Genomic DNA, 27,426 nt, shown 5'->3' on the forward strand with positions numbered 1-27,426 from the left:
TGCTCGGGATTTTGTTTCGCTTTCGTTTCAACGTCTCAATTGACGAAGAAACCCACGCAAAATAAGTCTTTTCCAAGCTGAAAAGTTTTAGCCGGCATGAAGAAATTTAACATTACATTTGAAAGAATGTTTAGACATTGTGATACGATATTGATTGCAATATATATAAAAATTGCAATATCATTGAGAGGCTCTAACCCAAACACAAAAAGGAGCAAAAACATGATCATAAAGCATTGATAAAATTTTCAAAGAACCCTTCCTCTAAATTCAACTAAAACTTCAGCAGCAAATACCTAACACAATGATAATCACCATTAAAACTTAGGCAGAAGATGATCTTACCTCCCCCGGATAATTTCAAAACATCTTCTTCAGTAATGTGCGTTATTTTATCGTCGTCGCACTTAATCCAAGAGTCTAAAATATAAAGTAAATGGTTTGAACCCGGGGTATAGCTACATGTTTGTGGATGTAGATGTAGAGAGAGAGAAGACTCTTGTTGTTGAATGATGACTAAAGTTTCGACAACCTTCGCTCAAGTCATCAAATGTCAACGTTGAATAGAACACAAACAACAACATTCAACTCACAAGTACAAAAGTGTATCAAACTCATGTGCACAAAGTGTATAGACATTACATGTCAATCAACCGTTCATCGTTTTCAAATCACCTACAACAATATGTTTACAAAATCTTTGTCAAAATTTTAAACGATTTGTAAAAAAAGATAAACTTAAAAGACAAGGCAAGTAGAAAACTTTGTCGTTCGCCCAATTTGCACCTTCATCGAAATGAATTTGTAAAAGAACGCAATTTCTCCATGTCACAAATCTTTAAAATACAAATGATTGTCAATTGATATAAACAACTATGACACTGGAAAATACTGCAGTTTGATTTGAAACAAATTACTCAACAGGAGATTTTAAGATGATATCAACCCATAACATATCCACAATGCAAAAGGTACAAAATCCACTTCTTCTTTCACGTGATCACGAAGATTCTTTAATGATTTCTAGTCTTCTCGGCCCGTATAGCAACACATATGCACAATTCACCTCAGCCTTAACTCATTAAAATAAACTTCAAATAAAATCAAAGCTTTTTCACATAGAAGTGGCTTTGAAGGCGATAGACTTTTCTGTTCGTTTTCGTGCAAAGTATCATGTTTATTTGATTTGGAATGCACGTTAATGCTTTGAATATTCAATGCTATGCAGAACTACTCTTGATGGTAATGAATTTTCAAATGACTATTGTAAGTCCGAATGGAATTCAATTGCTCCAATGATGAGCAGATTATTAAAATAGACTAGATTAAAATTATTTAAGAAATGATTTTTACTGTGTTTGCACAGGCTTATGAAAACGGAGACCTTTGGGAGAACTCGAGTTGCAAGCAGACCGAACGAGCATGCTCGAGATTTTGTTTCGCTTTCGTTTCAACGTCTCAATTGACGATAAGTCTTTGAAAAGTTTTAGCCGGCATGAAGAAATTTAACATTATATTTGAAAGAATGTTTAGACATTGTGATACGATATTGATTGCAATATAGCAATATCATTGAGAGGCTCTAACGCAAAACATGATCATAAAGCATTGATTTTTCAAAGAACCCTTCCTCTAAATTCAACTAAAACTTCAGCAGCAAATACCTAACACAATGATAATCACCATTAAAACTTAGGCAGAAGATGATCTTACCTCCCCGGATAATTTCAAAACATCTTCTTCAGTAATGTATTTTATCGTCGTCGCACTTAATCCAAGAGTCTAAAATATAAAGTAAATGGTTTGAACATAGCTACATGTTTGTGGATGTAACAGACTCTTGTTGTTGACTTTTCGACAACCTTAGCTCATCTTCATCTAAGGTTGTCGAAACGTCAGTCAACACCAACAACAGTCATTCTCAAGAGTCTAAAAATATAAACAGAACATAAAAGTGCATTGCATCCCAAAATTAGTTACAGACATTGATTACACAACTTAAGCGCATGTTTTCATACTCAAAAGTCGGACAAAATTACGATTGAAAAAAGAGAAACTAAAGGAGGAAGTAGAAGCGCCCCACCTACCACGTGTAAACTAACACCTGTCATTTCAAGACATGATTAATGATATTAAACGGACGTTTGCTGCCCACACAGATTTATTTAATATAAGACCAATGCAAGGATTCCCTTCATTCCACGTCCATCGTTTCCACGTTTTACTTCATCATTCTCTTCGTTTGAAAAGTTTTTCACAAAATGGCTTTGAGTTTTTCTGTCATGTTCTGCTTCAGTGTATTCGATCTGGGTAAGTTGTTGGAATTTAAATCATCACGAACAAGTGAACACTTTGTGGTAGAAATTCACTCGAATTGTCCAAGTTCTTTTGTCTTGAAGTTACTTTGATTTGAAATGATGATGACGCCACAGTTGATGCAAAACAGCAAACGGACATTTTAGATTCTTTGTTCAATGATTTTTAATACGTAACTCGTGTTTGCATGAGACTTGTCTCTACGCAAACAAATACTTGGTTTCAACTTAAATCATATCAACTTTCATAAAACGATGTTCAACCGTGACTAACAAACATACATTACACTCAGTAATGTAGCTAAAATACATCAACCCTAACTAAGCAGTTTACCACAACGTAATCATCCCAGTGAATTAAAACTGGCGCTCATTCTCGAAAGTAACCGCTTGCCACATAGTAACCGTACTTAATGGAACCAAAAGGAACCACCTCTTACAAAACAAAGTTTTTCGTGAGTAAAATAGGCGAGTTCTTACAAGAACAAATGATGAGATAGAGCGTTTATAATCGAATTTCCTTCTTTAGCTTGTCAAAGTGTTTCAAAATCGTTGTTCGTCAGTCAAAATGGCGATCAGACGTCCTTGTCGAACGATCAGACACGCCATAACGATTGCAAGGCCTGGTGAGAAGATTCTCATTGAATATGCGCACAAGCCATATGACGAATGCCAAGATTCAAGAACAGTTACATATCTTAACAAGTCCCTAACGTTCATAGGTCACAAAGGCAAACCGACAATTGAATGCAAAAGAGGAGCTCAATTATTCAAAATACCATCACTGAATGAAAAGATCACCATAAACACGACGAATTTGATTCTGATATCTTCAAACTCGGTCATTCGCTGCGATAAACGATCAAGATTCGCACTTTACATCAGGAACTGCGTTTTCCGAGTTTCCAATACAGCAATCGCAGCAAAATCAGCTCACGATTGTTCCATCACGATCCTCAAGAGTACTTTTATGGTCGTACGTATCCATCGGCGTCAATGAGTTGTCTAAATCTAACAGCACATCTTGTCGACAGTACGTTTCGCGCCAGTCCTGTCTCTTCGAACAATTATGGAAAAAGACACTCTACGTTCAACATACGACCGTTTTCGTGTCAAACTGTCATTTTCATGGCGAGCAAAAGAAAATGTGCGGATCGCTTCTACAAATATTGCCAATGGCAGTCTATAGTAATGTCACAATTGTAAGCAGCAAATTCACAGATCATTTTGGAATATGCACTGGAACTAAAACAGGAAATACGCTTTATATCAAGGGGAACAAGTTCGCAAAGAAACGAAAACAAACGCTTATTCATCTAAATAACCTAACACTAAAAGACAACCGTTGCACAGGAACAATACTTCGACTTGAGCCGCTGCAAAAAAAAGTAGATATCTTTGATGTTGTTGTTTCTAATTCGTTATTTGAAAACACATCATCCGTTTTGTACGTTTTTTTTGATCGTTCGCGTGGTGGCCTTCGAGGCAAAGCTGTACGTTTCGTCAACAACACTTTCATAAACACGCATAAATATCGCTCAAGTCGTTTTAACAATCTCCATTTAAATCCTGGAAAATTTCTGTTCACAAAATGCACGTTTATCGATAACTATGGCGGAAATGAGCCCAACGATGCTGTCATTGTCGTCTCTTCATACAGTGTTTCCGTTATATTTAGAGACTGTTATTTCGAGAACTCGAATCCTGCATCGTCCTCGACTCTAATCTTTTCACAAAAAAAGAACTTCGTGGTGTTTCAAAAAAACAACACGTTTAATATCACCGCGACTCAACATGAACTAAACGTCATCGCGTACATTTTCACGAAGCCCGATAATGTACGTCGTTTCCGTCTTCAGGACAACTTCAAGATCCTTTGTCCCTACGGATATGTGATGTCCAAAAAGATGTTTTGCCACGAGGTCAAAAATAAGGCATACGTTGAATGCAACGAGTTCGTGGTAAAATGTAAACCATGTCAGCGGAATACTTATTCGGTAAGTCGTGCGATACTTCATAACAATATCACCAACAGTATCAATTGTCAGGACTGCGCGAATGGCGGTCAATGTTACAATGGTCGCCTGACAGCAAAGCCAAACTACTGGGGATATAAAGTCAACCAATCAGTCCGCTTCATACGATGCCCACACGGTTACTGTTGCCAAGGCAATGACTGCGTCACATACAGTAGTTGCCATGGAAAGAGACAAGGTAAAATTTGCGGGAATGCCCGCATGGCATGTCGGTATCGTTGTTTTCTGCAGCATGCATTCCAAACGCTAACTGCGGTCATTATGATGCTATTCTCTTTGGCCTCGGCTACTGTATCGTTTATTTAGTGTTTTTTCTCTACCATAAAGAAATAATTCGATTTGTCAAGCGAATTTTTTTCACTTCCTCCAAAGAAACCAACAGCGGATTGTTGAAGATCGTATTCTACTATTACCAAATCAGCCGTTTCTTGGTGAGTCCAACTAATTTTGAATCCCGTCAAACAGCCATGACGGAAGTACGTAATAAGATCGGAGAAATTTTCAACTTCATCATCATGAGTATTCCATTCCTGGAATGTCCAATTCGTGACCTTAATGACGTCACAAAACAAACAATCCTTCACTCGCTGGGCTACGTCCTTCTCACATTTCTTGCCGTGCTGTTCACGGCAACAATTTTAAAAATTTCGTCTGTAAACGCTTTAAATCTTACACGTCACGAGACATCCCGTTTTCCATCGAGACTGATGCAAGAGACGACGGAAAGACCAAAGTTTCGAGGCGCGCATTGCTTCAGCATATACGCTCATCTCCCTCCTTATGTACGCATCATCCACTCAACTCTGTTTATCCTTGCTGCATTGTGTTCCATTGGATGATGAGCAAGTTCTCCACATTAACGGCAACGTTAAATGTTATCAGCTATATCAATATATTTTCCTGGCATATTTCATAACATCCATACTGCCGTTTTGTCTTGTTCCTGTTCTCGGATCGCACCTTCTACGACTTGAAAGATCACCGTCAAGCACTTCTGTATCGCTTGCCTCTTCCCTCTACCCTTCTGCTGCTATTGGCTGTATCTATTCACAAGGATACGCGGTTTCACGAGAATGGGACAACATAACAACGACCATACGATGCAGGATATATGTGAGATAAACACGAACAATGAAGAAACAAACATCGAATGTCATACCGCAAAGAGTACGAACAGTATTTCTAGGATACTTCATGTCTTACAGGGTCCATTCAGACTTTATAAAGCCGATGAATGTTCCACAACTTCGCGCATACCGTGGGAAGGATTTCTCATCTTTCGTAGACTGGTTTTAATTGTCGTGCTGACTTTTCTCTACGATGTTAAATTACGAATGCTGGTCGCTTTAACGATCTGCGTGGCGATATGTCTTTGATATGTCACATGCTGGTGTTCCCCTTTCAGACCAAACGCGATAATATCGTGGAGTCTATCTTTTTAGCTATACACGTTATTTTATGCGGGATCACTTTGGTCAAGACTCTTTATCATGAAGAAGGTAACGGTTCTTATAATGCGGAGAAACTCCTCGCGTTGGATGCAATACGAGATATAATTATACTTTCACCGAGGTTGATTATATTAATGGCTGTTATTCTTTCACTTGTTATAAAGATCTCGAATGGATTAAAATGTTTTGCAACGGGCTTGTTTAGAAAAATAAAACGCACAGGAAATTGATGTAACGTCAGACTTGACCTTTACGAAAAAAGCTCGCAGCAACGAGACATATGTTGACGATATAAAAACAAAAGCGAAGCTCGCGAATCTTTTGTGTTTAAACGTTTGAATCGAGGCGTTTATCATCCCGATGCAATATGTTTAGTACCTAAGTTCAGATGGGTTGAAGAAAGAAACTATAGTCCAATGATATAAGACTTTTCTTTCTATTACACCCTTTGATCCATGCAATATAATAACCTTTACTCACTGTTACTCCCTTTGATCCATGCCACATAATGACCAGATGACGATGATCGTCCTTGATGAGTCAGAACAGCTTGCAATTGGTAAAAACCACTGTTATTAGAGCCAGTGTCTGAAAATCAAAGAAGGATAAAAAAGGTTCATGCATCGATAACGAGGGATCCGGTACTTCATACATGAATAGCATGGGTAATGTAATTCATGCATGGACGAGGAGGATAATCTACTACACTCATGGATGTAATGGGTAATGCACTTGATGCATAGATGAGGGTAATCTACTACATGCATGGATAAGAAGGGGTAATGTACTTGATGCACGGTGACAGAAGACAAATTGAACACTGCTTATAATTTTTGTAATTCGAAAGAAATTTATGCATTTAAAGAACAATACTATTATTTTAAATATATCAGAAAAAGATTACATCAAGATAATATACAAAATTAAGTATGAAAGATTTTAACGTATGAATCTACTGGTCATTAAACCAAGAGTAAAAAACTAAAAGTGACATTTTGTCGTTTCCTCAACTGCGTCAGTTTTTACGACACAACGTTTTTCAAGAGCTATTTGCAAATGTTTTGGCTTAAGAATAGAAGCTGTATTCGTCATATCAGCTTCCACTCTCTGATACTTCATTTTTAGACACAACGTTTTTCAAGAGCTATTTGCAAATGTTTCGGCTTAAGAATTGAAGCTGTATTCGTCATGTCAGCTTCCACTCTCTGATACTTCATGTTTACCAATGTCATACGGTAACAATATAACATCCGGGCAATGACATCGAACACAACCATCTTCGCGAGAGTCTCTCCGACACAAACACGACTGCCTGCCGAGAATGGAAGCGTCGAGAAAGGCGGTGGTGTCGAATAATTTCCACAGCTATTCAAAAATCGGGCTGGCCTAAAGACATGCGGGTCATGCCAAGTTCTTGCGTCATTATGAATAGCAAAGGCATTTACGATAACAGTCGTGTCTTTAGGAATGTGAAAACCGTTAATTTTTGCATCGGATGTTGCCCTATGGGGTAGAAGTAAAGGTACAATAGACCCATATCTTAACGTTTCTGTGATGCTTGCCCAGAGCAAAGGTAGTCGATGACGGTCGGAAAATGTCGGGGGAGAATCGGGGCCTAGAGCTTGCATCATCTCTTCGTAAATCTGATCTTGTATATCTGAATGAAAAGCCAAGAGATACAGCCCCCACGTGATCACTGACGTCGAGGTTTCAATTCCCGCTAGAAAAATATCTTTTATCATACAAGTTATTTCTTCCTTCGTTAAAATGACGTCATTACTCTTACTATCCATGATGTCATCTGATTGCTTCTGAAACGCATGCGTCAAATCATAGTCTTCCACTGGATTTGCGGTTTCGTGCTCCCCGTATATTCGCAAAACAATCGTGTCCAAAAGATTAGTGGCCGACTTAAGTTTAATCACGCTCTTCAAAGGCAATCTCCTTAGCAACGGGATGGCATCAATGAGGTTGCCAGGGGCAACATACTGCTGCACAACATCAAAGTTGTTCATGAGAGCATGGAATTCTGGGTCATCTTTGTCGTATTTGAACCCAAATGTTATGGCACAAATGATGTTAGCAACACAATGAAATATATCTTGCGGAATGTTTCTTGGAGTGACCGTTTTTTCTCCCAGGTCAGCCAAAAGATCCTTTATGACGTCACAAGCCTTATTTTCAAGACTATTACCAAACGTCCTGTAAGCAGCATGAAATATTTTACGTTGTTTCTTCCAACGCTGAGAAATTTCTTTCGAAAAAGCGATATTCTTACCATCGTGACTAAACAAAATGGCCGCGTAAGGTAGGTTCAACGGTCGTCCACCAAAAACAAATGATTGCCTCACGAGTACCTCCCGAGCCATTTCCGAGCTGCTCACGACAAGCGCACGCTCGCTTCCGAAGTAGATTGTCATTAGATCGCCATATTTCTTAGCAAGCTTTGCCAAATCAATATGAACGGTCGTACCAATCAGATTTAAGTTTCCCAGAAAGGGAAGTGGAATGGACCGGGTGGCAAATCACGTGACGTTAAATGTGACAAATAGAAAAAGAGAAGTCTACAAAAAAATATATCAAAGTAATGCCAACTAATATTTCGATCATGGCGCAAAACGAGATCAGAAATGCTGTTAAGCGTTTTCTGAGAGCCTACGCGTGCCAACACAAGATAATTGCAATGTAATCCGATTGAAGTTTCACTTTTTGGAGTGCAAAAAAACTCACGTTTCAAAAATCAATAACGTACAGATAATTCTTCGTCCAGGAGAGCACTTCATTCAGAAAACAAACCATGCAGTGAATAATCTTCACCCCAACGATTTCAACTCGTATATTTTAAAGGCCTTTATAGGGAACATTCGTCAAAACGCTATCAGTGAGTGTTGAAAAGGAAATAACGATTTTCCTCACTTTATCCAAAACACTTCTCCAAAATGAAGTCAACAGTGTCCAAATTGTTGCGATAATCGATTTATTGCGCGTACCACGAAATAACAACAATACACGGTTAGATTATTTACCTCGAAAAGAGGGCAACGCTCCACGTTAATGCTTTTCTACGCCACGAATCAAGGTTTTACACAAAATGTGTACTTAAGTAGAATTTGTCAACCTTGATGCCAGTGCAAGAAGATTGTAAATATAAAATACGTTCGCTTGTTAAATAGACACGCTTCGTTACATACTTAATCTTTGGCAAAGTGGCAAAGCCATTATTGAAGCAGAAGTGATGACGCCAGACCGACACAATGTTGCATCATGGGCAATCAAAAGGACATAATTTTACTAACAGATTTGATGTTAACCTTTAGACGAACCCAATAAGACTGGAAATACAAACGTGTTTGCTTGTTAAAAAGATGCGCGCTTCATTTCATCTTTAATCTTTTGGCAAGTCTTGCGACCATTATAGGTTAAATGTATTTTTGAAAGGAGGAAACGACAGAAAGTATTCTTGAATCACAAAATTCGGCCGTTCTGCCGACAATTTAAAAGTCAAATTATTCTTTGATCTTTGTTTTAAAAGATATTTCAAAAATTTCAAGCAGTTTGAGTCATGAATTTATGAACTACGAATTACTGGCTGTGTTCCAAAACCATTTAAATAAATTCTGGTTCCAAAATCCATTTAAATAAAATCTAATAAATCGAATCTATTTCATGCAATCGATAGCTTCTTAATCTTAACTATCAAATGCAATTCTATAGTAACTTACCATCAGAAAAAGAGTATGGTTGGTATTCCTTTACGTCAGAATCGACATCCATTTTATCAACACTAAATTTCTTTCCCTCAAGCTTAGCTTTCTAAATACGTAAAAGCACAAATAACATATGTTAAAAAAAATTCGATCAGACAAAAATATTTTTTAAAGCGTATACATCACAACATAGACACACCATAATTAAAATCTTCAAGTACACTCGAGTACCCTCAAGTACCCTCGAGTACCCACTTCAACAGCTCCACACCTATTTTACCCCACCTCACCCTTTTAATGATCACACATTTGAAAGGTAGCAAAAAACAAACCCCTGACATACATTCACCTCCAAGTCTCTGAACAACGAGATTATGTGCATTAAGCATGGACTTTGTCAGGTTCTCAGACGACATTGCATAAAGAATGGGGATTGAGTATTTTAATAAAAAGTAATATTGAAGCATGTGAATTACATATAAAATGCGAAAACAATTTGTGTAAAAATTTACTTAGTCCCCAGCCTCTTTTTATTTAGCCTCCCGCCTTTACTAATCCCCACTTGAATGATAACAATAAATCCCACAGGAGAGGGGGTAAAGAAAAAAATATTAATCCTCAAGTACTCAAGTTTATAGTGTATCCTCAAGTACTCATGTGTATAGTGTATCCTCAAGTACTCATGTATATAGTGTATCCTTAAGTACTCATGTGTATAGTGTATCCTCAAGTACTCATGTGTAATGTATCCTCATGTGTATAGTGTATCCTCAAGTACTCATGAGTATAGTGTATCCTCAATGTGTATAGTTTGTCCTCAAGTACTCATGTGTGTATCCTCAAGTACTAATGTGTATAGTGTATCCTCAAGTACTCATGTATAGTTATCCTCGAGTACTCATGTGTATAGTGTATCCTCAAGTACTCATGTGTATAGTGTATCCTCAAGTACTCATATGTATAGTGTGTCCTCAAGTACTCATGTGTATAATGTATCCTCAAGTACTCATGTGTATAGTGTATAGTCAAGTACTCACGTGTATAGTGTTCATGTACTCATGTGTGTATATGTGTATAGTGTACTCATGTGTATAGTGTATCCTAAGTACTCATGTGTATAGTGTATCTTCAAGTACTCATGTGTATAGTAGTCATGTGTATAGTGTATCCTTAAGTGGTCATGTGTATAGTGTATCCTTAAGTAGTCATGTGTATAGTGTATCCTAAAGTACTCATGTGTATAGTGTATCCTTAAGTACTCATGTGTATAGTGTATCTTCAAGTACTCATGTGTATAGTGTATCCTTACAGACAAGATTTTCGAAGCATTTGGGAAAATTTTCCCTTGCAGGTAACCAAATGTCAAGCCCTGCAACGAAAACAACCGTGCACCAATTAACATAGAAAGCCTGCAAATTTGTCTTGCTATGTAAATAATCTTTACTAACTGTATTAAAACAACAGATTTCTAAAGAAACAATGCAGATGATTTACAAAGCACAACCAAATATGAGGGTATTATACGTTACTGAGAGCAAAGTTCGAATACAAGCACGATATTTAAAGTAGAAATTCGGTAACTTCCATACAACATACGATGATCATAAATAGCGTTGGACGATTATCAAAAAAATCAGCTCATGATTATTTTTTAGGAAATTATTACGATATTCGATAATATCGCGATAAATACGATAACAAAATGCACCACATTGTTTTTAAATTTTGATCAATAAAATGAACTAAACATAATCAACAAAGTAACTAAAGTTTTATGATAGTTACTCAATATTCAATAACAGTTACCGGATGACACAAATGCAGCGGGCACACAGCGCAAGCAAAGCATGCAATTTCATTGTTTAGCGCATCAATACATAAATATCAGTGATTTAGTCTAGCTTTTGTACTTTACTATATCGTATTAATTTGGTAAATTTATGTTTGAGCTACGTTTTCCGGAAATAAAAAGAATCATTTGGGTTCTATAAAGCTAAATGTACATACAGGCAAAGCAATATCATGATAGTCATCAAGCATGACAATAACTTCGATAAATCGATTTATCGAAATATCACCCAACCCTAATCATAAATGTGTCAAAGTGTTGGTAAACATCAAAATCCCCTTTCAAACATGAATTCAATAATAAAAATTTTTATGGTCTATTTTGTAGTGGCTGCATAGTCCATTAATGAAAATAGCGCTGGGTGTTGATGCAATTGGGGCTTCAAGAGAATAATAAAGACAAGCTTACCGCTGTTTCAACGAACTGTGGCGTCTATTCTGGATCAGCTTGATGCATTGGAACGCATTAATCGCTTGGACAGTTTTGACTCGGTCGACAAGATTTGAGATAGCAATATAGGTACCACAGTGACCTGCTCCGTCACTGGATTAAGAAAATAAATATTTTGTGTTTGTTGCAAAATTCTTGTAGAGATCTTCACTTAGACCTTAAACCGCCAAATTATAACCACGAGAGCGACGAGGTTAATCACTTGCTAATATTTGAGTCACACGTGTTTTACCTGCATATAACAATGACAGGTCTATTTACATCAGCAGCTCTTTGTGAATGTTCAACTTTAGATAAAATTTCCACCATACTGTGAACATCTTTAGAAACATCATGAACCGGCCACGATATGTCATGAATCACGGACCATACGACCTTTTTTAATATCCTAAGAAACAAAAAATAAATAAATGTAACAAATCATTTACTCATAAAGACATTCTTTAGAAATCTATTGTTCTTACGGTCAGTAAACACAAAATATTTGCTGCAACTGCGTAAAAACACTATTGATATTGCGCATTTAATAAATACGACGGGGTTTTAAAAGAAGCATTTCACAATAACAAAACTAATCGTAATCTCAACGTTCACGTTTTCGTTTTAACACTATATTCCGCCTGTAATTACACTCATAAATTAGTTCCAACCAGTATTTCATTTTAATATTTATAATCTACTGATAATTGTATCACTGCATCATATTACTCTTATATAAAATTATCATGCATATACATAATATTCTTATTATACTGAAGATGCAATCATAAGATGTTGAAACACATTTATTTTAAAACAACTCGTCGTATTTATTAAATGCAAAAAATATTTGCATAGCGAGAGTAAAGTCAGACTGACTACGCTACTGCATAAACATATACATATGAACTTTGTATGAAAGAGAAGTGTATTGATTTATTTGCAACCAATTATTTAAAGCAGAGATTTAAATATGTTTATAGAAATTTCTTTTTATCCGAATGATTCTGACTTTTCTCTTATAGAAACGTATTGATTGTAGGCACGCGTTTCTGATTTTTCCTTTAAGATAATGAATATTTTATTGTTTTATTGCAGGTATGTCGAAGCCTGTAATTGAATGTTGAATCTTCTTTAATGATGAACAAATGGTGTAAAAGCACAACAAAGAAGTATCAAAAGACCAGTTGCTAAAAATACTATCTTCACACAATTATAAAAGTAACTAGTATGGAATGAAGATACTGGACTGGATTACTTTGACTTTAATTTTTATATACAGCTATACAACCATTGTAATTATACAAAAATCACTCCACACAAAGACTGGAACACATAATGACTTAAGTTTCAACATCAGATCACTTTTTAAAGGACACTAATCACCAGACAAAAATATATTAAAACTTTTTACATTGATCATATCAGATAAGGCGACTCACAATTTTGATATCTGGAATTCAACTCTAAGATTCACTTCTTGAAGACATCAAATATAAAACCACAGATCATACCAAAACTTTTGATCTACATATCAAATTGCCTGTGATTCTTGGTTTTCTAATTTATTCGTATAAATGTAATTTAGAGAAACTACAACGTATAATTCTAATTTAATTCGATGCCGCATCAGCAAAAAATAAAAGGAAAAATACGAATAGCACACAAATACAGGCATGGAGAATATTTTGTCGTCTGCTGAGTCTTTGTTATTCGGCTTTGTCTCAAAACATGGTGACTAATGATTGTCAATTTCAAAAGGTCAACTTAACGCCAACGAAGTACAAAGTGAAAAAAAATGTAATGAAATATTTAAGAACTGACAATTAATATTGAAAAGGAATTCAATACCTTTTTGATGACAAAATTTCGTCCGTAACCACAAGACTATCCAAATTCTTACTATCCGCCATATTGCATGACATCAGTGAACCAGTGAACTCAATATTTAAATAACTGGAATGAAAGCATAAGCCAAAAATTGAAACCAGTTAGGCAATTGCGCTTCATGATTTGTACATCTTGTAAAATTTTGTGTCATTGCTTCAAAGCCATGTCTTCTTTTCTGTTAATCACCAATCTAAGCCGAAGCACAACGTTAACTAGCATTTGCAGTCAAATCATTAAGGAAATTTAATTTACCCGATCATTTTGAATGTTTAAAATGAATATTATCATGACGATATAAAGCAAAACAGGAAAGGACAAGAACAGCACCATCTTATTAACACTAACAAAATCAACTCCATCCACTAAAACTCCTTGTTTCTCACGTTAGGTAAATTCATGTGATGAACGACTATATCACGAGGAAGATTATCGAAAGATTTGTGGGGTAGAAAATTTGAGTTATTATATCAGCGACTTTAACTAGCTAAATAGACACTTCGTAAGAACTACCGTAGTAATTGAGTTTTCTCATAGTGGGTTAGAACATTCTGATGATTCCAAAATACAATCCACTTTCACAATGCCAAATCGTACATCCAGTGCCTACGTATACTGAGTTGTAATTTTCCTTTCTAAAAGGTAAGTTCTTTATTACTTCTATACAAATTACAATCATTGTTAAATAATTTTAATGAACAAGCAAGCGGTTGATAAACTAACCTATAGATTAAGACATTAAAGTGAGCAGTCGCCGCAGAGTGTTTGATTTGAGCATTTGATAATTTAAATTTCAATTCAGAACTATTCTTGACTTGCAACCATTCTCTTAAGATTTACCAAACAATGTTGCTCGCCTACGTCGGCTAGTGCGAACAATAACACTGATAAAATATTCATTTCTATCAAACCGCCAACATGGCTGAATTGCAAGTCAAGAATTCACTCTCATCAAATGTTGTCAGTAGATGTTAAATAACTTCAACACGCATTTTACTGCACGTTCGAGTACAAGAGTTTAGATTGATCCTAACGAACAGCCAATACGACAAGAATAAAAACCAACCCGGAGCAGCAACTGCACCAGTAAAAGCACCATCATTTCTACCGTTTATAGGATATAAATGAATGACAAAGATGAACTTAATAAACATTAAGTGAGCAGGAGGCGGACAAAAAGCAACTGAACTATAAATAACACGTGATTACTTGAAGATATCAATAGACTACTTGATATTACATGACGAGAAGAAACTGTTTTACTTGGGGTTCGTCTGCTCATATTCTTAGGAAGTGAAAGCTCATACATCATAATCGTTGGTGTGTGTTCCAACTAATAAAACTAATGAATCGGAGAAACTCGTGATAGGGTTGGCTATATTTTTCATATCTAGAGTCGAGAATCTCTGAATGATATTCTGTACTTCTGTATTTGTAACAATTTGATATTTTACTCATAATTCAAACATAATTCGAACGCAAATATAAATTTTAAACGGGTTTAATGTTGCGGAAGTTTAGTACCGACTACCTAGATCAGTCTTTTGGTGGGTGTTCCTGCCAGTGTTGAAAAACAAGGAGAGGGGTTGACAAAAAACTATAGGAGAGAAGGACGTGTTGGGAGATCATATGCATTTTTCTTGATTTGTAAAATCTTGTCTGGTAGCTTCAAACCCATTTCTTTTTTTTTTCGTTGATCTCTAGTCTACAGCCAAACATATTGCTCCAAGCACTCTAGCAAACAAATTATCAGAAAATTCAATTAACTCGATAACTTTGGATGAGTTTAAAATGAACATTATAATGGGGATAATAGGCAAGAACAGGAAAGAACAAGAACAGCAACATTATACTAACACAAATATAATTGGTAACAAAGTAAACTCCATCCGCTTAAACCCCCTGTTTCTTACGTCAGGTAAATTAATGAGATGACAGTGTGTACATATTCATATATATTCCATTGACTCAAAAATTATGAATGAATGAAAATCCCGTTCCCCCCAACTTATTTAAATAAATTACTGAGCAAACTACGCCATTGTTTGTTTGTAATTTAACTTTATTTCTTATTTAATGTATTTAGATAAAAAGTATTACAACTATTATCCTATTTCAAATATTGACTACATCCTTAGCCTAAAAATTTGATGTTATGTTCCAAATTGTTTTCAAATAGTCTTCAGAATCATTCACTCTCGTTCACTCTTATAGTTAAATAGGAAATAAAATTCTATGCTTAATCATATTCTTCTATAGTACGTTAAATTTCAGAAAACGTCTAATAATTTCGCGAAAAAAATTCAACTTCCCCCATTTTAGTAGCCGTCAAATAACTTCAATACGCAGTTCACTGCACTGTAGCAGAGTTTGAATTGATCCTAACAAAAAGAATGACCAATATGACAAAAATAATGAGCAAAATTGCAGCTACAACTGCACCAGCAATGGCTCCAATTTTTCCACCGTCTACAAGATAAAATTAAATGACAAATCATAACATTACCAACAAATATTGTCTTTCAGCGATCATTTTTGTAAAGCTGAGGGTGTAACCGCTCTCAAACCTCATGTATTCATCCCTGTTAACTATTTATGATTTATTTATTGTATAAATTAGGTTTGGAACGCAATGAAATTAGAGAAGACGTACACAAAATCACTAAGGCAGTTATTTGTGGGAATTAAATCGGTTGTATCATCAAACAAAATCTATATTCATCGTTAAAAATTTTCAGGCATTTTACTATACTGAAATTTGCAAAGATCTTGAATCATTGCACTTTAGACATCGATAAACTTCCTTATGCTATTGAAAGCAAACACAAACCTGAAGACTAGTGCTTTTGGGCAGTTGCTGCCACTGGACTCCAGTCAGTGGAATAATAATCACCCTGAAACGAAGTGAACATTTATATTTGAATAAAATTTGCAGCAATCAATGCTGATGAAAACGTAAATAAATGGTCGCACCTGATCATTTATGAAAACGCGCAGAAATATTTTGTAGCTAGTGCCAGGCTTTAGCGGGCCATTATAATAATTTTCACCATTGGAACGCCATGTTGTGTTTTCACCATGACCAAGTGTAAAATCAGGCTTAAAGTCTCTGCGAGAGACTACAGCAGCAATATACGGCATTGGTTGTGTGGAAGATATGGCCTTAGAATAAGTCACTAAGTCTGTGTTGTTAAAGTTAGAAGGCAGTCGACTCTCTTCTGTGACATTTTTCATCGCGACTACATAGAAATATCTGCAAATTTAAGGCAAAACATTTTTAAAATACATGCATAACCTCTGCTTTTGTTAATGGTTAAAATATATGTTATGCATGCATCCGCAATGCCAAAGAAAAGCGACGAGTCATCAAAGCTTTCCCCAGAGATATTTAGACTACCTCGATCCCACATGAAACCAACTGTCCTATACTTAGCCATGAATCCGAAAAACTCAAAAAATACTTTTAAGTTCCTTTAAGTTTTTTACAATAATTTGCTCTAGTAAAATACATAGTTACCGATATTCCACATTTGGATTTTGCAACAAATAAGTCAACGTATTTCCAATCTGCTTGGTGGACAGTTCAGGTGCCACTAAATAAATAAACTTGAATAAATTTATCATCTTAAACAAACCTGTGCATAAACCATAGACAACTTACATCCATTTGTAAATACCCATGTAACATTGCTGTAACATCCAGATCCCACTATTGTAGAAGCTAAAACACGAACATAATATTTTGTCCCTGGTTTCACATTATTTATGTCCAAACGCTGTTCCGCGATCCTATATTTCATTGAACAGATTTCATTCTCCAAGTGTGTAATACAAACAGTGTAATTGACTATCTTTCCATTTGTTTTGTTCTTGTCTGGTGGCTCCCACGTAACTGATAACGATGAACTGCTTAAGGCGACAATTTGAACATTTAAAGGTGGACCTTCGGGAACTAAACAAAAATAAAAAACATTTGTTTTAAAGATTTATATAAAATATTAAATACACTTTAGAAAGAAGTCCTAACAACTGTACACTGTCATTGTTAACTTAAATATAATACAGTATAAAAAAAACATGATTGAAATAAATATCGACCAGAAAAGATTTGAGCTTTCAAAATTCGTCTATGGCAATAACACCATCAATGCAACAACAGCCGATATGTATACATAAAAACTGATATGAACTCACCATCTTCAGCAGTTCTAAAAGTAGCTGTAGTTGATCTACCAAAGCCTTCAGAATTGCCGGCGGTTACATTAACTTTATACGTTGCGTAAGGAACAAGATTCGTAATGTTGTACGTTTTTTTGTCAGTTACCTTCAGAGTTTTATCAAAAACAATCATAGTATCCTTTAGCAAAATCAATAGATAACTTGTAAGAGGATTCGAGATATTTGTACCAAGTTTCACACCAGTTTTTTTTGGATGTTTCCATGATATCTCGAGGTACGTCGATGCAGATTTGGTTGCAATGAGATCTGTTGGTTTGTCTACAAATTGAACCATGTGTAGCCCCTAAGTGAAATAAGTGTTCTGCTTTTTCTCCAATAACACGTGTTAAACTTAACTGCATGTTGAAAAGGCTTGTTTCAATAAGTTTATTTCAACAGAGAAAGAAACTAACACTTCAGCCTTCATGGAAAATTGTTCTGTTTTGTCAACTAACTCATGTTTAATTAATACTCAGAGAAAAAACTATATATATTGAAAAATTAAGTGCTTACAGTGCAAAGTAAACCTGGTATATTTTTTCTTCCTCTTACCTCCACCACAAATTTCAATTCGTAAACACGGTGCACCAACAAATTTCAATGGAAAGATTCGCAAAGCTTTGGATTTAAGGCCACCAGAAAACTTTTCTATAGCCGCATCATTGTAACCATTTTTGTTTCCTAGATAAATCTGGAATAAAACAAACAAATTGATTTTCGTGTATTTGCAGAGCAAGGTTAGAGAAAAGAAAGGTTTTTTTAACGCTGTCCAGAGGAGAGTAGTTTATGCATTGTCTATGTATCGCTTCAAATCATGCACATAGCTACAATTTAAACTTTATAATCAAATGCAAGAGTCCTTCGTAGTGCAGGAGTAACCAAGACAATCAACACAGTGACGTAGCTAGCCCACAAATTTGGTCGTGTTATATGTAAATTTCTCAGAGCTCACTAACTGTAAAAACAATAGATCTCTAAAGAAATGAATAATGATAATGATCTGAAATTTACATAGAACCAGCAATTTTGCGTGCCGGCTACACCACTGAATCAACATCTGCACACAAGTTTGTATATAAATAGCAATTTAAAAGTTTACTTAGTTTATAACTTCATTCCTTTTTAAATTTCCTTTAAATTTATAATATACAAATTCGATAAGTCTACTGTTACCTTCTGGGATTTTTCAGATTTCCAGTTCACACCATCAATGTTTGTCTGCAAGTGATATTTAGTTACAAAGCTTGAACTTGAACTGTCTCCAAAGATAGTGATAACGTTAACTGTATAAAGACTCGGAAAATTCAGTTGAAGGTAATGATTGCCATTAGCAGCAGGAGCACACCATGAACTACCACTGGATATTCTTGCTTTAGCAGCACTACGACTCTTTGGGAAGGCAGTAAACCAAGAATCTGGGAATTTTTCTGCGTTTTTTAATAGAGGATTATCACAAACATGACCTTAAATAGAAAAGGATTTGGTTGAAATGCATTATAACATTAGAACTGGTTTGATTTGATAGAGAGCAATGGTGCACTCTCATATTGTTCTCCATTCACGTAAAATTGGAAAAATTAAAAACTGTTTTCTTAAGAAAGAAAAAGAGCACAAGATATATTGGAGGAATACGAATGATTTTGCTTTTATTAAATAAGGTTAAATTTAAGTTGGAATTAAGCCAGCTATGACATGAAGCCGTAAGTATCTTGTCTAATAACAACAATACCTTAGCGATTTAAATTCCATTAAAGAGTGAACGTCAATCGTATTGCAGAGGAATGACAATTGGACATTTTTTGAAGCACGAAATGAAGTAGCAAGAGGAAAATTAATTTAATCCTCAGTATTCGCAGCAATCCTGTTTTAATCGTTTATATTTTGTGATGTTATATTTCTTTTGTTATGTAAAAGAAGAATTGTAAAATTCTCCAAGTCAGCGTAAAATACAGTGACACTACGATGTCAGATGTAAGTCTTGATGATAGAAGTAAGTCATGATGCTTAACAATAGACAGATGTAAGTTGAGAACACAAAAGTAACACATTCATTCCTTAAATTCTTCACTAAAAATCTTTTTCTAACGTCATACAAATGTGTCCTGCAATACGTTAATACATTAAAAAAATTGAATGAGAATGCTTACATATAACGTACGAGTATTGAGAGCAATCATTATTTTGAGTGATAGCACATTGAGATAAATCGTTCACTCGAGCATCACATTTGACAATTCCAGGTATAAACGATTGATGCATCAAAGATGATAGTGACATTGAGCCTCCCCCAGATGCTGCGGTAGGATAACCAAGTTGTTTACAGATAATCGTCTTCATTTTATGCAAAAGACTGTTGTTGCAAATGGTGAAGTTTCTATACTTGGTAATAACATTCACGACACCTTCGTTCGGAAGATTCGACTTAGACAGGCGTACATCCATAACTACACAAAAAAATTATTTTTCCTTTAATTGTGATTATGGCGCATATCTTAAAGTGAAATCTGTGTTTTAGAAGTGGTTTTATGAACATAAATATGACAAATCTCGTCCATGAATAAAATATATACACGGAGTTTGAATATCAGAAGAACACAGAAGGTGACATTAACTTAAAAATTTTAGTTTGAAAGCACTTAACCAGAAATGTTTTCCACATTCTGATGGACACAGTATCTTATAGATTTACACTTAAAGTTGGTAAGCACTGTTTTGATTTTAATCTTTAAGTTGACAATGAACTACAGGCAAATAAGTTGAACTGAGAACTTTTCTCTTGTGTTGTAAACACGAATCACAACAAAATGTGTCTAAGTGATTATGTGAATCATTAATGAAACCAGAACAAATACCGTTTTTTATAGGTGAGCGCTGCGTTTAGCTTCCCAATTCATAGGAATTGTAATGAATCTATCTTTGTATATATATACAGTATATGTAAAAATTCTGTAGTGTGAAGTCATGAAAATATGAATACAAATGCAATTGTAAATGTCACTTTTGGCCTACATAGAATGGCCAAAAGATTTTAAAAAAGAAATAGATTTGATAAATCAAATTGACTGGAAGAAGATATGTTTCCATGAACAAAGTTTGCATTAACAAACTAAAAACACAAAATTCACCAAACCATTAAACTTATGAAAAATATTTAGGACACAAGTTTAAATGTCACATTATAAAAAGACACTAAATTATACAATACGAGATAAAACTGCATAAACAAACCACGCCTGGTGAAGACACCCGACGAAAATTCAAATTTGTGTCAACTTTTCTAAATTGATAACGTACATAGTAGAAAAATGAGCACCATACCATTGCGCATTAAGGTCAAAACTTGTCCCGAAGCTCTTTAATAATAAGCAAAATATAATCTTCCCATATAATACTTACGATTGCAAATTTTTCTGTATGGCATACTTTTGTAGTTACATTGATATTCAAAGTAAAGATATTTCTCCAAACCAGGACAAATATTTGAAGGAAAGTGATTATCATCAACGGTTACATTACATTTTCTTTCACCATCACAGTAATTTTTAAGGTCACATGTTACATCGACACTACAACTGTAATCAAAGTTATAACTGGAGCCACAAATGCTTCCTTTTCTCAATCCACGATATTCTGCAACTTTTATCACCATATATTGATTATTAGAACAACTAACGTCCGATATATTTTTTCCATCACATGTTACTGAGCCTATTAAAGACACACAAAAAATAAGTAAATTCATATCTATACAAGCTTATTTGTGAATTCCTGTAAAATAAAACTTGATTTGATAAAAATGAAGTGTGTGATGGCAGTGACTTCACTGGCGCCATTCCTATATCTGTGGCCTTGCAGTGGCTTTTAATAGAGTTTAAGTATATATACGCTAACTGGATGAATATTCTGCCATTGAATTCTTCATTTTACAATTGGCCAGTTCCAAGTCGAGATAATCGAAAGCCACTCCTCTAACTACTATGCATTTATTATAGCGTGAATAGAATAGACCACCCCAATTTGTTTGGGTTATGGTATTGATGGCTCCGCATTCTCCATTAAAATTTCCAGAAGATAACACCACAAGAGTTCTGTATCGTAAGACAATACACGTTGTTGTATTCGACCTATTGATGGAGCCAGATTGTAAAAATTTAAAATAAGCTGACTCCTCAAAACAATTCATTGTATACAGGTAGGGAGCGGGTAAATCATCCCAAACACACTTTCCTCACTGAACATGTTTGATGAAAAATCCATTCGTATCTGAAAAAGGACAATGATACATGATAAAATTGATTGAAAATACCACACTCTACAAAATTTATATATATAAATAATATGACTTTATGAAAAATAATTTAGCATACTGAATTCTATCAACATAGAAAAAAACACTCCAAAAAAAAGTCATCTTGAAATTCAACCTTTCTAAAGAATTAAATAAACCAATTGCTGTTGAGAGTCATTTTATAAATAATGGCATATGCAAGACTTTAAGGCATCCAGCATGGAGCATTGAGCTGAAATACATGGAACGCTACCTGTAATACAAAACCCTAATAATTTTTTAAAGCCGTCATTTTACCCCAGACACGCAAGACTTTACCCCAGACACGAGTGTGTAGTCAATCAATTTTTACTCCGCGAGAGGAACTCGAAACACTAAACGCGCGTGTCTTGGGTAAAATCTCGCGTGTGTAGCGTAAAATATGGTTCAATTATATGCTTGATGTAGCGTTCCATGTATTTTAGTTCAATGGCATGGAGACTGAAAAATTTTACAAACAAGTTGAAAAGTGTAAAAAATCAATTAATAAAAATTTCACGGCGCACGGTCTGTTACGATGGAAAAGGAGAGTTATGGTTTGTTTACGCAATTGAAATATTTGAAATATTTTAAGATTGTTTGCTGAACCTGATTTTTCATCTGTATAAACTCCCATGACTTTCGTTTTGATGAAAAGGAAGTTTATCTAAGCACTTATACAAATTTGTGCCCAGAAAAAGTTGATGATTTAGGTTAGTATTATTCAAACTTGAAGACAAGGAATATATAATTCAATGTAAAACTGAATTGTGAACTCTGTAAGCTGTACACTCTTTTGGTGGAGTTCATTTAAGTTGTGCTGTGAAATAGTGCTCTTGATAATAAGAATACCAGAGTTGCACAATTTAAAATTCCAAACAATTTAAATAAATATCATGCCAGGGCTTATACAAAATCGTGAGGCTTTTTTACGGGTTTATAAAGGTTTATACATGCAGAGGAGAGATGCATACAAATATGTACAGGGATATTATACAGAGGGTTAATATACAACGAAATTTATTTCTACTGAAGTGATATAAGAACATTCTCCCGTTAAAATATTTAACAATTTTGGATTAAGTTGAGCATGATATAAAAGAATATTCAGACCGAGGTCAATTGGATATCTACCGAAGCAAATCTGAGGGGATAGCGCTGACTGCAGTCTGATTGAAAAATTTTGCGGTTCGCTTTCGTCTATTTCCTGTAAATACGCGATGAAAACTCTCTGGACAAACAGTTTAACACTTTCGGTGTTTTTCGTCTATATTCCCGATAATTTGAGCAGAGTAAAACACTTGAAAGTCTCGATGAAGATTCTACCAAAATATTTCTTGTATATACAGTTGTCTCATAAAGAAAATTCGTCACCTACAGGTAATTTTCAATGTTTTTCTAGGTGATAGTGTATTGACAATTATTTGAAGGCTTTTAGACAATCACAATCGAGATTGCATCACCGTTGTATTATAATAATAAAGCTTAACTAGCACAGATCAATATATGAACATCTTAACCCTAACCCTCACACCCATTAACAAACAACCAAAATCTTCCAACGTGATCGTTAATGAATAAAATCAATAAACCCGAAAATAACCAAGACACGCTCTTGAATTGAGCTTTTACTCTTTTACAGGTTTACATTATAATATATGTATGACGAATTAAACATGTTTGGCTGTTCCGGGGTGTATACTATTAGCTTTGCAACTGCAAAGAAATTCACTTAAGAGTATACGTACATGATGAATTAAATATAGGTCAAAGTGTCGAATGGATTTGAGCAAAGTTGAATATAAAGCATTATAATGACATTGGTGTACTATAAATTAAACTGAAACATGAAAAATTAAAATGAACTGCCCTTGCACGTACCTTGTGGTTTTCTGTTCACGTTGATGACAACATAACAAGTGTGACTTTTTCCACCGTATAAAACATATTTGAGAAGGATTTTGTATTGTCGGATTCCAAATCTATTAGAAGGTTTAAGATACGAATATACTTTCCCTTTATTTATGTACTTATGTGAACACGTGAAGTTTTCTGGTTCTTTCCAATTTCCCTTTAATGCTTTTTGTAAAAGAGGATAATCACCATAATCGACGTGTGGCAAAACAGTAAAGTTTAAAATAAACGGGCTGCATCCACATGTCCCTAACAAAAAATTAAGTTATCTTTAACTGGTTGTCCAAAGAAAAAGAACAAGTAGAAAGTGACACTCATTTGGCCACAAAATGTTACATACTATTCACATTGAATCGAAAGTCCTCCTTAAACCCAAATAGACAATAACTATACAGACTTTATCATATAACTGCATATATATATAATATATTTTTTTTGACTCTACTGTCATATTACTTTGCTTTTGTAACTAGACATAGGAACAATGAACGAGATATTATTCTGCGTCAATGCTGTGAAGCTAGTGTATCCAAATCAGTTGAGTACTTTAACATGTACCTTACTGGTTCAAACAATTTACTTTAGGTACCTTACTTTATTGCACTTTCTAAGAACACGGTTTCAATTACATATTTAAATTAAACAGTACCTCAGTAATATAAGTGTTGTGATTGTTTGCCAACATGGCCAGTTGATGTTCTGTACTTACTGTAAACTGAACTGTTGTTTACTTTACCTTCAAGAGGACATATTTCACTAAACATTTTAAATCGCTCCAAAGATATTTCTTCTCCTCAACACAACAACGTGTACGAGTATTGTTGCATTTCGAATCGATTTCAATTTTGTCCGCCACAAATTTCTTCCATTCTTCCTCACAAAACTCAAGTTCTTCATTCCAACCCATTTTCATTGTGAATCCTTGACCAAATAACAGCCACAATAACCACCATATCATTAAACTCATCATTGCATAGATCCAAGGATATACAGTAAAGCTCTAAATTATAATTGATTGTTGGATGTATGTACGTTATCACAGAAGACTTTAAATTTATATTTAGATCGACAATGACTACGTCACAATTACATCTGTGATGCAAGCAGATCACGATCAAAACGGATTTTTGAGCAATATATGAGCATTATCTAAAAAAGTCATTTCAGCAAAATTGTGTAGCGAGAAAAACTGTTCAGAAATAGATCGAGATAGTCTCATATGGCTGCATGATGGCTCTCTTATTGGTAGCCACTATAGCTATTATATAGGTACGTGGTTATAACTTTTTTAAAATAATGAAACTTGGTTAACTTTAAATTTATGCTTTATTCTTCTTACTCGGTTCAATATAAATTTCAACGTCTTGTGTTTCAAGAGATTTATTGAACGATGAAAAAATGCTTTTTAGTGGATAGCGCTAAGGAAGTGAAGAAAGCAAGATCAAATTGAAACCAAAGCAAATCATTTATTTTAGATACAATGGATTAAAAACCGAAGACGATGTTAAATTTCTTTATCTGAATATGAAAATAACAATTGTGCATGCAGAGCTTCCCATTAGCTATTTCATTTCAATTTCCTGTTATGTCATGATACATGTAAAAAACCTATGAAATCATAAAGTACTTTACAATTTCTTGTAACGCAGCCTCTATAGCTGTATAGTTATACCCGTATTGTCTCTAATGCTATACCCGTATTGGATTTTCATTCGCACATTAGCAGGTATAAAACAGCTAAATTGCTCAGTTGACAACTTCAAAAAGTTACAGTGGAAAAATTAACTACATAAATTAAAAATTTCAAAAGATAATGACCAAAAAATAATGTTGAAAGGGTGTTAGATATTTACATTACATGCACCGCGGAGCTTTTTTTCTATTGAGGAGGGAAGAGCTCACAAAATAAACGAACGTCGATATTAAGGGCAGCTAAGTAGTTTTGGGTTTCAGCGTTATCTTGAGATTTCTCAAATTCTTTTACAAAAATTTACAGAAATATCACAGAAAATCTTTGAAATATTTTGCAACTTTTTCATTTTTCGAAGCTTGTCGTTCATCCTTTGTTTGCAGTTATTCGTGGAGTACTAACTGACAATGAATACTCCATAAGAATTGAAAATCTCAAGCGGATTTCTTTTAATTTTTCGCAGGTGCCGCTAAAGGACAAAATTATTTACAGAACAGTGGAATAGGGTTTGTTTTTGATGTAGTTGAGAGATTTGAGCGAAAAATATAATAGTATATATGAATCAAAATATGAATGTATTAACCTGTCCCGAATCTTACATCAAGCATAGAGGTATTGTGGTAAATGAAACTCAGTGAAAGAAAAAATTTGCAGTATTAAATGTTAACATGGCATCGACGATAAAGAAAATTCCGTTTTACTATCTTACCTTTATTTTTTTATTAATTGAAAAACGGACACAATATGGCGACTGCAGAAATACACCTTACACGAGCAGAGAAAAATTAAGATACGTTCAAGTCAGACGAACAAAAGAGTTGTAGCTTTCGCAAGGTTTTACTTGCAACTGCTGGCCAAGGCTGTCGGCTTCCTTAAATGTAGAATGCCATATTGAGTATATGCAAACACTCATGCCATCTGCCCCAGTTATTCAACATTTTATAGAATTTGTTTTGCGTCAAATCCTATCTTTTACGAATTTACTATTATACTTTAAATGTTTATAAATTTGGATGCTGTTGTTGGTTGACAAAGCAATGTTATAGAAGATAAAGTTTTTGACATTTTAGAGAATTACCTCTGTTTATAGCTACGAAGCAACGAAGCACAAATAATGCATCTAATGTGGGCAAACACGGCAAAGCAGGTTAATGACTTCAAGTGCTCAATGACGAAAAATTATATTGTTACAATATAAAACGTATTTTAAGTTTTTGACTATCAACTTTACCAACAGTAAATTCAATTTTGCTGACAGTCATTAGCAAAATTTTAGGCCCTAAATACAACAGATTGTGTCGGACCGAACTATACAGTAAAATTTACATCGTAATACCAGCTGTAACTTTATTGCCTACAGGTGTTTGTTTCAACGATGGAGACATTACGACAGCGGCGCAAATACAGTGAGAAATGACAAGAAAACATCGCTTCAAGAATAATGACTTAATTATTAAATAATGTTCAAGCGATTGAGTTCAGCATAAAGAATCAAAAACAACATCATTTTGATTTCAATTATAATTTGGTATATGACAAACTTTTAGCATGCATTGGACAGCCACTTTGTAAGATATTATATCAAACTAAATTAAAACTAGATAGGATGGTTTTAATTTAGGCA

The 27,426-nt window shown here is 34.7% G+C and overlaps 3 protein-coding genes and 1 long non-coding RNA gene across 4 annotated transcripts in view; all 4 read right to left on the minus strand.

Moving 5' to 3' along the window:
* Positions 1 to 6,923: 6,923 nt before the first annotated feature.
* Positions 6,924 to 8,585, minus strand: LOC124452194 (steroid 17-alpha-hydroxylase/17,20 lyase-like). Its single transcript, XM_047002779.1, is given in 3 exon segments — positions 6,924 to 8,311; positions 8,314 to 8,366; positions 8,533 to 8,585. Coding segments are annotated over 3 exon segments (1,494 nt in total).
* A 1,011-nt stretch (positions 8,586 to 9,596) lies between these two features.
* On the minus strand, positions 9,597 to 14,842 carry LOC124451865. The gene is made up of 5 exons (XR_006950722.1): positions 14,188 to 14,842; positions 13,639 to 13,867; positions 12,041 to 12,196; positions 11,767 to 11,901; positions 9,597 to 9,615 (listed from the first exon to the last, which is right to left on the minus strand). It is a non-coding gene; the product is annotated as an uncharacterized LOC124451865 (long non-coding RNA).
* A 1,058-nt stretch (positions 14,843 to 15,900) lies between these two features.
* On the minus strand, positions 15,901 to 18,485 carry LOC124451847 (receptor-type tyrosine-protein phosphatase F-like). The gene is made up of 7 exons (XM_047002454.1): positions 18,445 to 18,485; positions 17,869 to 18,196; positions 17,336 to 17,626; positions 17,192 to 17,267; positions 16,648 to 16,927; positions 16,505 to 16,568; positions 15,901 to 16,143 (listed from the first exon to the last, which is right to left on the minus strand). Exons 2-6 carry the CDS (start codon positions 18,185 to 18,187, stop codon positions 16,512 to 16,514), a joined length of 1,023 nt encoding a protein of 340 aa, XP_046858410.1. The 5' UTR covers positions 18,188 to 18,196; positions 18,445 to 18,485; the 3' UTR covers positions 15,901 to 16,143; positions 16,505 to 16,511.
* Positions 18,486 to 21,043: 2,558 nt separating this feature from the next.
* LOC124452196 overlaps positions 21,044 to 27,426 on the minus strand; it is a 29,834-nt gene continuing 23,451 nt past the window's right edge. The window contains exons 2-4 of the mRNA XM_047002780.1: positions 24,080 to 24,361; positions 21,361 to 21,600; positions 21,044 to 21,081 (exon numbers count right to left, since the gene is read on the minus strand). Coding sequence (XP_046858736.1) covers positions 21,044 to 21,081; positions 21,361 to 21,600; positions 24,080 to 24,361 — 560 coding nt within the window. The remainder of the gene's footprint in view (positions 21,082 to 21,360; positions 21,601 to 24,079; positions 24,362 to 27,426) is intronic.

This window comes from Xenia sp. Carnegie-2017, unplaced genomic scaffold (genome assembly GCF_021976095.1).
Source record: "Xenia sp. Carnegie-2017 unplaced genomic scaffold, XeniaSp_v1 HiC_scaffold_24, whole genome shotgun sequence".
In the NCBI taxonomy this organism is placed as follows: Eukaryota; Metazoa; Cnidaria; class Anthozoa; order Malacalcyonacea; family Xeniidae; genus Xenia; species Xenia sp. Carnegie-2017.